Source organism: Myodes glareolus, chromosome 22 (genome assembly GCF_982192425.1).
Source record: "Myodes glareolus chromosome 22, mMyoGla1.1, whole genome shotgun sequence".
Lineage (NCBI taxonomy): Eukaryota > Metazoa > Chordata > Mammalia > Rodentia > Cricetidae > Myodes > Myodes glareolus.
The window spans coordinates 36,864,606-36,878,683 of record NC_142047.1 but is presented as its reverse complement, the minus strand read 5'-3'; the positions used below and the strand labels follow the sequence as shown (position 1 = coordinate 36,878,683).

Here is a 14,078-nt window from a genome sequence, read left to right as displayed (position 1 = left end):
CCACCGCCCGCCCCGTGGCCTCGGATGTCTCACGGCCAGGGAAATACTCCGCTCATAGCCTCTGACAGCTTGCGATAAAGGATCTCTTTGATCGGGGATATTCCATTGACTAAATGCGTATCTGTGATACTTGCTCATAAATTTTTATGAATATTTAAGTATGTAGTCACGAGTCGAGGGATATGAAAGTTTTTAAAATCAATTTTAGGTGCAAAACCGCCTAAGCTAGAACTCTAGGTTGTCATCAGTACGCATCGCCACACAGTGCTTAGAACTGAGCCCCCCGTCTTGTTACCAGGCCAAACATTAATAATCATATCTTTCGAAAGCTTCAGATTTCTCCTACCAGCGCCTTTATATGCGTTCTAAGCTATGTGCCATAACTTGTCCGTCACGCACAATCCCCAAACCCCTTTCCAGTCGCACACAGACTCCTCAGCTACCTACGTCATCCGCCATTCACAGGAGAACCCCTTGGGGTCTCCTTCTAGGCTCCGCCCCTCACGTAAGTTCATGCCCCCTGGTGCATTTACCAGGCGCGCCGGAAGCCCCGCCCCGGGTGGTTGCTAGGCTCCGACGGCCGGAAGTCCCGCCTGCCGAGTAGTCGTCGCTGCCGTCGCCGCCTCCGTTGTTGTTGTGGTCTCTTCTCCGAAGTCCACGGCTCAGAGAGCCGGCCCCGTCGCCTCCCGCCGCCATGAAGTGGATGTTTAAGGAGGACCACTCTCTGGGTAAGCGCGGTCGGCCTGGCCGGGCCCCGGGCCGCGGCCCCTCCCCCACTCGCGCCGCCCTGCCGGTCAGCTGGGTCGCCAAGGCCCCGCCAGCCTGGGCACCTCCCTCGGACCCCTGTAGCCCTCCGCGGATCTTGCTGGAAATCCGTGACGGGGGCGGCAGCTAGGGACCCGGGGGCGAGGACTCGGGGCGTCCGCGCTCAGGCTGAGGGCGGCGAAGGGCGGACAGGAAGATGGGGTTCCGGGAACTGGGGACGGCGGGCGGGCAGGCAGGCGCGACAATCAGCCCGGTGTACTTCTCTCGCAGAACACAGATGCGTGGAATCCGCGAAGATCAGAGCGAAGTACCCCGACCGGGTTCCGGTGAGTGTGGACTCCCCGTCCCCGCACCCTTCTGTCACCCTTAAAGTCTTGGAGCGGTTTCGGGCGGGTGCGCTGGGCCATGCAACAGTTGATAAGTTAAGGTCTCAAAGTGGAGCCAGAGACCGGACGGACTGGGCTGGGCCGGCCCAAGCCTGGGGCCGGCCCAAGCCTGAGGCACAAGAGGCTGGTGCTGTTCAGGGGCATCAGTGCTGAATCTTCCGATCTAGGGCAGCAAGCTGCTTGCAGCCTCTAGGCTCCCTCGCCAGTTATGTAAGGAACCATGTTCTAGGACAGGGCAACAGGTCACTTCCACTTTGGGGAATGATGGGGGACGGAGACTGTCACTTGGTCTTGGATAGGGTACCTTAGTATCAGGGCATTCGTCTTTAACTTTGAGCCATTAACTTGTAGTTTCTTTTCACCCTGGTTGTTCCATCCTTGCTTGACCAATAAATCTGAAATGCCATCTTTGTCTTTAGTCAATAATAAGTATGATGCTATATTTCTGCCTAGTTGGGGAGATGGTTTCTGATGTCATTCTTGATTTTTGAAGTACATAAAGTCTTATTATTGTAGCTCTTTGCTTGTAAACAGTTCCTTTGAGGAGAGAATTAGGAGGGCAGATGTTAGCCCTGTTAGAGAAGCAACAGGCCAAAAGAAAACCTTGGCTCCTGGGTGGCTGGGTATGCAGAGCATTGCCATTAGTTTATCCATTCTTCTTTCCTCTGTTGCTTGGGATCTTAATTCTCTAGGAGTGTGGATTTGTTCAGGGATCCTGGCTTAAGAGACCTCAGGTGAAACTTTGGCCAGATGATATTTCATCTGCCTAGATAAAATGTTAGAAAGTTTGATGGTGGAGGTGGTGGTGTGCGCCTTTAATCCTAGTGCTCAGGAGGCAGAGGCAGGAGGATCTCTTAGTTGGTCAGTTAGAAAGTTTTTTAGCTGTGTTGGTCTTATAGATGCTGAGATCAGAGATGAGAGATGCAACTGACCCTTTAAAGATAACATTTTGATCAGTTCTGGACCTCCAGAGTGTGGCTTCCTAAGACATAGGTGTATCCACTCATGCTGTGCATTTTCCCACACACTGCCGTGCCCACGCTATGTTCATCATACTGTGAGGGCAGAGCTGTACGTTAGGTAATTCGGTCCTGTGCTTATGTGCACTTGTGCCTTTTCCCTCCCCCTCCTTCCCTTCTCATCTATTTACAGCGCTGGGAATCAAGTACTGGCCTTTGTGTATGGCAGGCATGCGCTCCTCTTTTGCTGAAGTACAACCTCCCCTGCTGACATATCTTGACTTTTCCAGGTGATCGTGGAAAAAGTCTCAGGCTCTCAGATTGTTGATATTGACAAAAGGAAGTACTTGGTTCCATCTGACATCACTGTGGCTCAGTTCATGTGGATCATCAGGAAAAGGATTCAGCTTCCTTCTGAGAAGGCGATCTTCCTGTTTGTGGACAAGACAGTCCCGCAGTCCAGGTGAGAGGGCTGTGATGGGCCTCTGGCCTAGCAATCCATTTGCTGCCTGTAAAACCCAAACCTTGGAAGGTATAAAAGCTTAAGAGTTCTGACTGCAGTTCTTGGTTTGGTTTGAGACAGGTTTCTCTGTGTAGCCTTGACTGTTCCAGAATTCACTTTCTAGACCACACTTAGACCACACTGGTTTCAAACTCAGGGAGCTGCCTGTCTCTGCCTCCTTGGGATTAAAGATGTGTGCCACCACCCCCGGCCCCAATTGAAACTCTTAATTTGTGTATCAGTAGCTTCAGGGGGAAAAAAAAACACCCATAGGGCACAATTATGTATGTACTCTGTTAAAACAGAGAATCTGGAGTTTATGTAATATGTATGGATCTCTGTGTGTGCCAGCCAGAGATCAGCACTGGGTGTCTTCCTCAATTGTTTCTCTACCCTATTTATTTACTTTTTTAGACTAATGCTTGTTTTTCTTTTTATTCACTTTTTAAAAATTGTGTGTATATATGCATGAGGGTGGCACAGTGCATGTATGAAAGTCAGGACAACTTTGGAGTTGGTTTTCCTCTTCCATCATTGGCACTTAGGCTGTTAGGTTTGCGAGGCTAGTGCTTTTACCTTACTAAACCCCAGTGTCTATTGTGACAGACTGCCCCTGAACCTGGAGCTCACTGACCTACACTCGGGTCTTCATGTTCACACAGCAAGCACTTACTGAGTCATCTGCCCAGCTACCAGGTCTGGATTTGAAAATGCACCTGTTGTAGTCCCTCAGAAATTGACTAAGATACTCAGTATTGGCCCCTGGCCTCCACATAGGCATGAACATATCTCATACCCTAAATAAATTATTCTCAGAAATTCTTAAAAACAGTTCAGAACTTTCCTGGACTTGAACCAGTGAGGCCTGCAGTGAGGTTTTCACCTACTGACTCATGTAAACTGGTCCCATTTCTCTCTACCAGAAGGAACCTGTAGGTCCCAAAGAGGCTCATCTTTAGATCATTGCTCTGCTCAGTTACCTTTAAACATAGTCAGCTCTTTACTGTTCTCCCTCAGTGTGAATTTCTTGTCACATCTTATTTTTAGTTACCCAAACTAGGTTTCACACTACCCTAAAAGTAATATTTCTATCAGTTTAAGCTTTCAGAGTCCCGGGAACTAGCATAATTTGTAAAAACATGATTCACTGAAAACTACAAGATGCTGGGTGTAGTGGCTTGCTCTTAGGACTCCCAGGCAGGAGGACTTGAATTCGGGGATAGCCTGGGCTGAATGAGACCCTATCTCAGAAAGAAAGAAAGAAAGAGAGAGAGAAAGAGAAAGAGAAAGAGAGACAGACAGAGACAGAGACAGAAAGATAAAGAAAGAAAGAAGGAAAGAAAGAAAGAAAAGAAAGTGGAAGGGAGGGAGGAAGGAAAGAAGGAGGAAAAGAAAGTTAGTTCCAGAAGAGACCTAAGCCAAATTTTAGACCTATCAGGTGAAAAACTGGCTATTATTCTCTAGTCTGATTCCTTCTTTACTAATCTCTACCACCTATTTTTTGGTGTCTGGTAGAGAGGCAGTAGAGGAGAATACAGGAAGCTTCTCTAAAGCCAGTATTTGTCTGAAGTAGCACCACTGGGTGCTACTGGTCTGTTAATACCTATAGCTCTGGTGGTCTTGTCATTCTTGGGACCCTCTTACCTAGCCTTTCTTCACAGACTTTTGGGTAGTGTGTTGTCGGGTGTGCACTTTACCAAGGGAGGAAGCCAGGCTTCTGTGGGGTCCCTCTTGACTCCCCTTCAGGTAATAGAGGAGCTTTGAGAACTTGTACAGCACCTTCGTGATTTCTTTTCTCCTGCCTGGAGACAGTGGCTTACTGGGGGGAAGTCAGAGTAGGATCAATGGCACTGGGTTTGTTTTCCTTAGTGCTGATGCTCTGGCATGGTCTGAGTGGTGGTGGTCCAGTTCCTTGTCTTGCTAGGCATGTGCTCTACTGCTTAGCCACATCTCGGCTCCCTCCCGTTCCTACTGTCTGATGACATTAAGGTTTCTCTGATGGCTCCATAGTAGCTCGCCATTACAATAGCTGATAGATCTCATTACCTATTTCCTCCCTGTTGTCCCTGAAGTATAAATTGAGTGGAAAGTGGTTCTCATGCATCAGAGGCTGCTTCAGAGCCATTTTCTCTCCAAGTGCTTTCTGGAACAGCAAACGAGCTTTCATTTATCCCATTTGCCTTTTCTAGTCTGGTAATACTCTACCCTAAAGCAGATTGTATTTGAGCAAAGTTAGGACTTTAGGACTGAGTGACCGGAAGTCCAGAAATCAAATTCTGACTCTTCAGGATAAAGAGAACACCAAGGCACTTAGTGCTTAAGGTCCAAGTTAATGACTTCTTGCCCTACACTTAACTGCAGGCCAATCTGTATTCATTTGGGAGTTTTATTAAAAATGTAAAAATGTATTTATTGACGGGTGGTGGTGGCATATACAGGTTGATTTCTGAGTTCAAGGACAGCCTTGTCTACACAGTGAATTCCAGGTTAGCCAGAGCTTTGTAGAAAGATCCATTTTAAACAATAAAAAGGATTTAGAGCTGGGTAGTGGCAGTGGCCAGCCCTTTTATCCCAGCACTTCCGGAGGCAGAGGCAGGCAGATCTCTGAGGTCTTGGCCAACCTGGTCTACAGAGTGAGTTCCAGGACAGCCAGGATGGTTGCACAGAGAAACCTTGTCTTAAAACAAAACAACAAACAAACAAAACCCCAAAATGTATTTGTTGCCAAGTTTGGGATGATACACTTTGTAATTCCAGCTGCTGGCAGGAGGAGACTGTCTGAGGGAATATATACAGTAAGACCCTGTCTCCAACAGAAATCAAAACCAAAATCCAATTTGTTTAAAGACAAGAGGCATGTGACATCATCAGACCCATGCAGATAAAATACCTACCTACCACAGCCCAGAGAACCAGGGTCTCTTTCCTAAAGCTGGTGCTGACTCAGCTTCACTGTCTCCTCAAAGACAATTAAGCAGACTCTTTTCAGCTTTTTCCAGACTCCTTACAGAAACCTGGAGCCTCCTTTAACCTTCTTCTGGGGCCTGCAGACTGCAGAATGAGTGGGAAATGAGCATAGAGAATGAGTCCTGGTGTTCCCTGTTCATAGCTGACAGTGCTGCCTGAGGCTGAACAGGGTATGCTGGTTTTGTCAGCTGAACCCAGGTGATAGCATGCAGAGTGGCAGAGTTTGTACCAAGTACAGATGCTGTGCACAGAGGCAAGCCCCTAAGAGTTTTATTTCCTTCTTTTTTGAGTTTCCCTTTCTTAAAAAAAATTAAAAGGTGGTGGGATCTGGATCTCAGCTGCCTTTCTTTTTCTTTCCTGGGTTTTTTGATTGCTTGAGACAGGGTCTCCCTGCATAGCTTTTGTTGTACTAAAACTCACCCTGTAGTCCAGGCTGACTTTGAATTCAGAGATCCACCTGCCTCTACCTCCCGAGTGCTAGGATTAAAGGCATGCACCACCGCACCAGGCCTCAACTGCCTTTTTCATGTAGCATTAGAAAGTTGAATTCTCTGTCTTTGTGCTTATATCAAGAATCTGGCTCAGCTGGGCAGTGGTGGCACACGCCTTTAATCCCAGCACCTGGGAGGGAGCGGCAGGCGAATCTCTGTGAGTTCAAGGCTAACTGGGTCCACAGAGTGAGTTCCAGGACAGCTAGGGCTACACAGAGAAACCCTGTCTCAAAAAACCAAAAAACAAACAAAAGAATCAGGCTCAACACAGAAGAGGAACTATTCCTTGCTGTAGACAGAACTTGAAAGGCATTGGTATAAACCTTTCCCAGTCATGGTAGTAGAGGGGAACCCAGGTCTGGTAATAGTTTTTTGTTGTTGTTGTTGTTGTTTGTTTGTTTTTTGTTTTTTGAGACAAGGTTTCTCTTTAGCTTTGGGGCCTCTCCTATAACTAGCTCTTGTAGACCAGGCTGGCCTTGAATTCAGAGGCCTGCCTCTGCCTCCTGAGTGCTGAGATTCAAGGCTCACGCCACTACTGCCCAGCTGACAAGAATATTCTTAATTCCCTGTTTAATATAGAAGCAGAAAGCCAGGTGTTGTGATGTGCATCTTTAATTCCAGCACCTGAGACAGGCAGGCAGCTAGCAGAGTTCAAAGCCAGCCTGACCTACGTAGTAAATTCCAGGACAGCCAGGGCTACACAGAGAAACTCTATGTCAAAAAACCAAACAGACAGGAATGTGTTGTTGAATAAATACTTCTAACATGTTGACAGTTTGGCCTGGAGGAACCAGTGCTGTGGAGATTGGCTGGTTTCCTCTCGGTCTGAAAGAGGTCTCAAAAGGATGGTGAGATGTTTTAGAACCCACCTTTTGTTGAGAAGTGTGCTTAAACTAAAACAATTTTGATCATTTCTGGGTAAGTACTTCTTTCAGAAATGGCTATTGGTCTGGCGAAGATAGCTCAGCTGGTGAAGGTGCTTGCCACCAAGCTTGATGAACTGAGTTTGATCTCTGGAACCCACATGATAGAAAGAGAGAATTGAGTCCTATGGGTTGTCCTATGACAATTTTTTGTTTTAAAGAAAAGGTGTGCCTTAGTAATGGCAGAAGATTGTGCAAGAGGGACATCTGATTGGAAGGAGTAGTCAGCTTTGTTTTGTTTGGGCCATTTGGACTTGCATTTGACAATCAGTGCCTTTCTGGCTCCTCGGCGGTGTGGTCATTGTCTCTGACCTCACCCCACTGTGCCAAGAGACGGGGAAGCACAGGAGCTGTGCAGCAGATGGCTGACCAGGTGCTCATCACTCCAGCCTAGTTATGTATGACTCAGTGCCTCCATGCCCTGCCTTTGGTTGAGAGTTAAAGGCAATTCTACTGGGGTTGGGTGCCCACGTGAGCCCTAGGTCAGCCTACCCCCAGTGCAAAGGGCTATCGAGAAGCAGAAAGTGAATGTTTGCCTTGGGTTCTCATAGCTAATCTGGGACCTGGTTCTTACTAGGACTTGCTTTACCTTTGGTCAGTTCCTGCCTAGGAGAAATAACTTTGCCTGGATCTGTGACCCGGATTGAGGTGGGGGAGCAGCCTCTAGGGAGGAACTGTGGTTCACTTACTCAGCACCCGAGAACTCCTCCTCACCTTAGATTGACTCCTTGCTTTGCCGTTCTTTACCAGTCAGAACCAGGAGTTCAGAAGGCAGCAGTGCCCCCGGTACCCTCAGCAAAATTCTTTCTAGGGGCCTTCATATAGTACTGGACACTGCAGTACTAAAGACTGTGGGTGTCTTGTACGGAAACCTCCCAGCAGCTTAGGTAGGAAGCCTCGGAATTGTGGTCTGACTGTTTACAGGTTGGGCAGCTTGCCTGTTAGCTATGTTAGAACTGCCTCTGGTTTAGGACTCCTGACCTGCTGACAGGGCCTGCTCAGCTCTGGTGCTAAGGCCTTGGTTTTAAGAGGGAAGCTCATCTGCCCTAAGGTTTGTAGAGCATGTCCTAAACTGAAGCCTGTGCTTCATTTGAGTAATCGTTCAGTGGAATGTTTGTTAGTGTATGTGTGAGAAGCATTGTTCTGAGTAAGATCCTTGCCAAAGGTACAAAGATCTAATGCTAGGTCACTGGGACTAGCCTACCTGTGTGTTCACTTGGAGGCGGTACAAGTTGGAGAGAAGAATGTTTTCTGGATAAATTATTTGTTTCTCCATGTATTAGTTTTTACTCCTTTGGATTATGGGTTGCAATAGTACGACTTCAGGTTGTTGTGAGAATAAAAAGTTACCATATGTATGTATTTAGAAAAGAGCTTAGAGTGTTAGGATAGGTAAGATTTTTATTCTCAATCTCTGTAGCTGCTTGGGCATTGTTAAACAAATTGATGAACCCAGTGTTTACTTAAGACAGTGGAACTGGTCTGGCAGTGGTGACGCACGCCTGTAATCCCAGGACTCTGAGTTCGAGGCCAACCTGGTCTACAGAGTGAGTTCCAGCATAGGCACCAAAGCTACAGAGAAACCCTGTTTCCCAAAACAAAACAAACAAACAAACAAACAAAAAAAGACAGTAGAACTGAGCTGCTGGGGAGATGGCTTTAGTGCTGAAGAGCAACTTCTCAGCTCTTAACTGTTCGGAACTTCAGTTCCAGGGTTGCCTTCTGTCTTTTGCAGTCAGCAGGCACTTACATACACAGATATACATGCAAGCAAAACACACACACACACACACACACACACACACACACAAGTAAATTTTTTAAAAAACAGAGGGAAGCAGTGGAACACAAGCCATGTGCTTATGGCCTCCACCCTGGTAGAGGTCAGAACTGAGTCCCAGGCCACTCTTGGCCTAGACAACAGCTGTTCCAGTGCTGCTCGTGGTTCACTGTGAACAGCTTGTGGAGTCTGAGTAGACCGTAGACCGTAGGAGTGGTTCATGAAGCTCTTTGGTGTTTGTAGTTGAGCAGTGGGGTTCAGAATTGCTGTATTGGTACTTCTAACCCGCTGGGAAAGAGTGGAACCAAGGAAGTGCTGGGCTGAGCACTATAAGCTCCTGCCATTACCCCATTTGGTAATGACAGTGGGGAGATGTGAGAACAGGCTTCTTCAAGGGCGCCCTGACCTGGACCAAGGACAGGCCTGTGTACTGTCGCAGTGCTTTCAGTTTGGAGGCTCAGCTGTATAACGAATCCTGCTACCTGCTGGCTTTTCACTCATGTTTGACTCATCACCTCACTTCTTAATCAGAAGAGAACTCTCTATACTCCCAGAAGACAGATGCCTTTGTTCTTAATATGGCCACACACAGACTCATCTTCAGCATTTTAAATCATTCCTGGAGCCAGACAGTGGTGGTGTGTGCCTTAAGTCCTAGTACTCGGGAGGCAGAGGCAGGTGGATCTTTGTGAGTTCGATTCCCACCTGGTCTATGGAGCAAGTTCCTGGACAGCCAGGACTACAAAGAGAAACCCTGTCGTGACTCCCATCCACCCTCCCAAAAGAAAAAAGTATGCATGTGAAAGCTAGAGAGGGGCTATTGAGGTAGATAAATCATGAGCCAGACTTGAGTGAAGCAAGTAGTGGAGCTAATAACGGCAGAAGGAGGCATTGGGGGTGGAGACCCAGGGGGAAGGAGGGTAGAATTGACCAAAAATTTAAGTCTTTGAGACTGCCTCAAGGAGACCTGTTACTTTGTATGCTAATTTTAAAAAATGCTTGAGTCCCACCACGAGAAATCTATCTTCATTTTGTTCGTGGAGATGCTGGTAAAGCTCTCTAGAGATCCTGACGGCAGCCTAGGATGAAAATCAGCAGAGTAGGTGTTCTCACGACCAGCTTCCTTCTATACTCTGACTTACCAGCGGAAATGGTATGCAGACCTCTTGTGGGTTTTAAATACTAGTAGCTCCTTAACACTCAACAAGTTAAAAATGGGTGAAATCGTTGGGTGTGGTGTCTTCCCACCTTTGATCCCTGGTACCCAGGAGGATCTCTGAGTTCAAGACTGACCTGGTCTACAAGTGGCATTTCAAGACAGTCAAGACTACATAATATCTCAAAAAAAAAAAAAAAACCCAAAAAACAAAAAACAAAAACCCAGCAAAAATAGGTCAAACTAACCATTTATTTAACTTAGTAAATGGAAAATTTTGTCATTTTAACTTGTAACCAAACTTGTTTTATTTCTGAAATCTTGTGTTTTTACACTTAGCACATCTCAATTCAGATGGCACATTTCAGGTGCTGAATAGAGATCCTGATTTGTTTTAGAAGCAGCCGTATAGGATATTCCCACAGGGATTTGGTTCAACAGTGCTGTTCAGAGAAGTCTGCTTTTTTTCTTTCTATTTGGTTTCCTAGATTTATTTAAATGCAGGAAGAGTTTTGTCTGTGTGTGTGTGTGTGTGTGTGTGTGTGTGTGTGTGTATTTGCACCATGTGTCTGCTGCCCACAGAGGTCAGAAGAAGGTGTCAGATCCCCTTCTGGAGTTATAAATGGTTGTGAGCTGCCATGTGGGTACTGAGAACAGAACCTGGGTCTTCTGTAAGAGCAATAGGTGCTCTTAACTGCTGAGCCATCTCTCCAGCCAATCCAGAGAGTTATTTCACAAATTCCAAATTGAGAATCCTCACATGGAGAACTGTTGTGATTGCAGAAGATGACAGCCTTTTTTTTTTCTTTCTTTCTGAGACAAGGTTTCTCTGTAGCTTTGGTGCCTGTCCTAGAACTAGCTCTTATAGACCAAACTGGCCTCAAACTCATAGAGATCCTCCTGCCTCTGCCTCCTGAGTGCTGGGATTAAAGACCTGCACCACCATCACCTGGCAACAGGCTTTTTCTTATTCATACTCATCCCCCACGTTATTAATAATCTACCCACACAGTCATCCACACAAAACATGCAAATAGGGCAGGAAGTGGAATAGGAAAGCAGAAACTGCCCCTTGATAAATGTGGCCTGTGTCCCATGTTTACATATTAGTCTCAGTCAGACACCAGCAGCAAAGCTGAGGAGTAATCATTGCTTCACAACGAGGTGCTGGATCCCTTCCTCATTTCCCCATTGGTTCTTGGTTGGCTATATACTTAATTGTTTTTGAGACAGGGTTTTATGTAGCCAGGCTGGCCTAGAATTTGATATGTAGCTAAAGGTGACCTTGAATTTCTGATCATCCTGTCCTCAGTGCTGGGTTTCTAAGTTTTAGCTATTATACCTAGGCTTTATGCAGTGTGGGAGGTTGAACCTATGCTGTGGATATGCTATGTCCATATTTAAACAACTGTTGTGACCAGGACTTGTTCTTGGATCAGCATCTCACTGCTGGTTCTGGTTGACCCACCATTTCTGGTTATACTCCATCAGTATGGTCACGTGATCAGAGCTTGCTTGAGGTTGCAGTGGGTGTTACTACTCTCATTGAGACAACTCAGTTTCCTGGCAGAGAACTAGATTAGTTCTCCACTGCAGTCTGTTTCACAGCATAGGGAAGGCTTATTTTCCACCCACATGTTTAGTTTAAGGAATCTTATTTTTGGAGGCTTTTGGAAAGCTTCAGCAATCTTCTGTTGCATTTTATTCTTTTGCAGTATTGGGTTCCAGTCCAGGGCTTCACCCCTGCTGGACAAACACTCTATCACTGAAGTACATTCCTGGCCTAGGGAAGGTTTCTTTGGATCCCAGATACAGTGGAAACTTTGGGCATTGTGCACAAGGGTCATTTTGCTCATAGTTTTATATAGATCTCTGGGGTTTGTGGTCTGGGAGTGTTCATAGTAAGTATCCACCTGTACCTTCAACACTGAGTCTAAATTATAAACATTCAAATAAATACCCTGAAGAAAAGAGCCCAACATGTTCTTGCTTTCAGGGATAGTCCTATCATTGTCATCATTTAAGTCATCGGACGCCTTGGGCGTTGGCTTCTTGAAGGGCTTCAGAACGAACATGGGAATGTCAGGGGTGTGCCTGCCACTGTACCTGCATCCTGATTTGTTGTGATCTCCCACTTTGTGGTGCTGGAGATTGAACCCAGGCCTTGTGCTTGCTGTATGGGCTGTACCAATGAGCCACCCTCCACCCCATCTTCATTTTTTCATGCTCTGTTCTTTCTCTAGAACAGACTGCAGTCACAGCAGGTGCTTGAATTATTTTTACCTCCTAACCACCGACCACAAAGCTCTTCATCTTTAGGCCTAATTTTTCCACTTAATACCTGGACTCAATTCTCAATGATTTCTTTTTCTTTTTTTCTCTTTCAAGCCTAACTATGGGACAGCTTTACGAGAAGGAAAAAGATGAAGATGGATTCTTGTATGTGGCCTACAGCGGAGAGAACACTTTTGGCTTCTGAGGGCCAGTGCTGGGCTAGGTGCACCGTTCCTGCTTGTGTATCTTGTAAATAACTGGCTGTTTTCAGTTACTCTACCAGAGCCTCTTCACATAGACCTACTAGTGCATTTGTAACTGGATTTATTTCTTAATATATTGGAAGGTTTTGTTTCTTTAGATTAGTAAATTATCATACAGAGTTTTATTTTCAGTTTTCTTTTTGTGCATTGACCTCATGGCTATATGCTTCAAGGAGCCTGTCCTCTGGGAATCATATTTAATGAAGATATTTCCATAACGAAGGGAGGTAGGTGTGGCATTAAAGTGAAAAGGAAGGGTAATGCATTGTTCTGGATTATGTTCCAAGTGTTAGGTGGCTAAGTATTAAAAGCCCCCAAATGAAATCCTTAGCAATCAGAATACACTTGCTTCACTAGATTTTGCCAACTGCAAATCATGTTGGATTAAGCTAATCTGTTCTTCTTTCTGAGACTATTAAGGTAAATAATTAACAATAAAACTTCCTCTTATAAAGGCATTCCAGTGTGACCATGTCCTTATTCACCTTCTTTTGGATGAGTCAGAGAAATGGTTCCTATTTGTCAGGCTTATAGGCCATGGCAGCCTAACCTAGGAGGGAAGTGGTGGCTGGTATCATAAAAGGGATTATTTTTTTCCAGTGGATAATATAGTCATAAGGTTCAGATACCAGGGCTATGTAAAAAGGTATACATTGCAAAGTCTCATTTATACCACTGTTTTCAGATCTCTGCTGCTTATGGAAAATTGACTTGATGGGCTTTTTTCCCAATATGTATTAGCATAATTAAGTATGAATATATGCATATACATTTTAAAAAATATTTATTATTGTGTTTTGCCTGCATGTATGTCTGTGTGAGGGTGTGCCAGATCCACTGGAACTGGAGTTACAGACAGTTGTGAGCTGCATGTGGGTGCTGGGAATTGAACCTGGGTCCTCTTGAAAAGCAGCCATTGAGTTCTCTTAACCAACATGTATATAAATTTTTTTTGTTTACATAAAATAAAACATATATTTATACATTGCATTATGTTTTGTTTGAGACAGGGTTTGACTTTATAGTTATCAACCTGACATGTATACAACTTTATATGTACTTGTGCTCTTTTGTTTGGGTCTCTCAGACCTCCTGGAGCTCATTATGGGGCCAGATCCGCCTGCCTCTGTCTCCTGAGTGCTGGGATCAAAGGCGTGCACCGCCAAGCCTGGCTTGTACCTGTGTTTTAAGGTACTTCTCTCTAGGCTCTTAAATTAGATTAGAGATTAAATTTCTCCTGACTGAGTTTCATGGTTTTCTCACAAATTAGCACAGGTGTGTATGCTTGTCAGAACACAAATGCATCTTTGAGAATATGGCTTCATATCTAAATCTTCCACCATGTACTATGTTGGTGGTTGTGCAAATGGACTGTGTTAGTGACTGTAACATTATATTAATCATCAAAATAAGGACACCAGCCAGGAGTAATGGTGCTCACCTTTAGGTCCAGCACTTGGGAGGCAGAGGCAGATGAATTTCAGAGTTCAAAGTCAGCTTGGTGTACATAGTTCCAGGATAGCCAGAGCTACATAGTGTGACTTTTATGTTTTGAAAATAAAAACAAACAAAAAAAGGAAACAAAGTATCACTCGGTGATGTAAGGACATGT

At 45.3% G+C, this 14,078-nt stretch overlaps 1 protein-coding gene across 1 annotated transcript; it reads left to right on the top strand.

Annotated features, from left to right (window-relative positions):
- Positions 1–569: 569 nt before the first annotated feature.
- Gabarapl2 (GABA type A receptor associated protein like 2) lies at positions 570–12,924 on the top strand. The gene is made up of 4 exons (XM_048437205.3): positions 570–728; positions 1,036–1,091; positions 2,401–2,573; positions 12,318–12,924. The coding sequence occupies exons 1-4, from the start codon at positions 695–697 to the stop codon at positions 12,406–12,408; spliced, it is 354 nt and encodes a 117-aa protein (XP_048293162.1). The 5' UTR covers positions 570–694; the 3' UTR covers positions 12,409–12,924.
- Positions 12,925–14,078: the final 1,154 nt, after the last annotated feature.

Bases quoted from the DNA above. Each gene is read 5' to 3' on its own strand.
- Gabarapl2 (XM_048437205.3), top strand. From the start codon at position 695: ATGAAGTGGATGTTTAAGGAGGACCACTCTCTGG. The intron at 729-1,035 runs GTAAGCGCGGTC...CTTCTCTCGCAG, and splicing joins TAAGGAGGACCACTCTCTGG to AACACAGATGCGTGGAATCC. The intron at 2,574-12,317 runs GTGAGAGGGCTG...TTCTCTTTCAAG, and splicing joins AAGACAGTCCCGCAGTCCAG to CCTAACTATGGGACAGCTTT.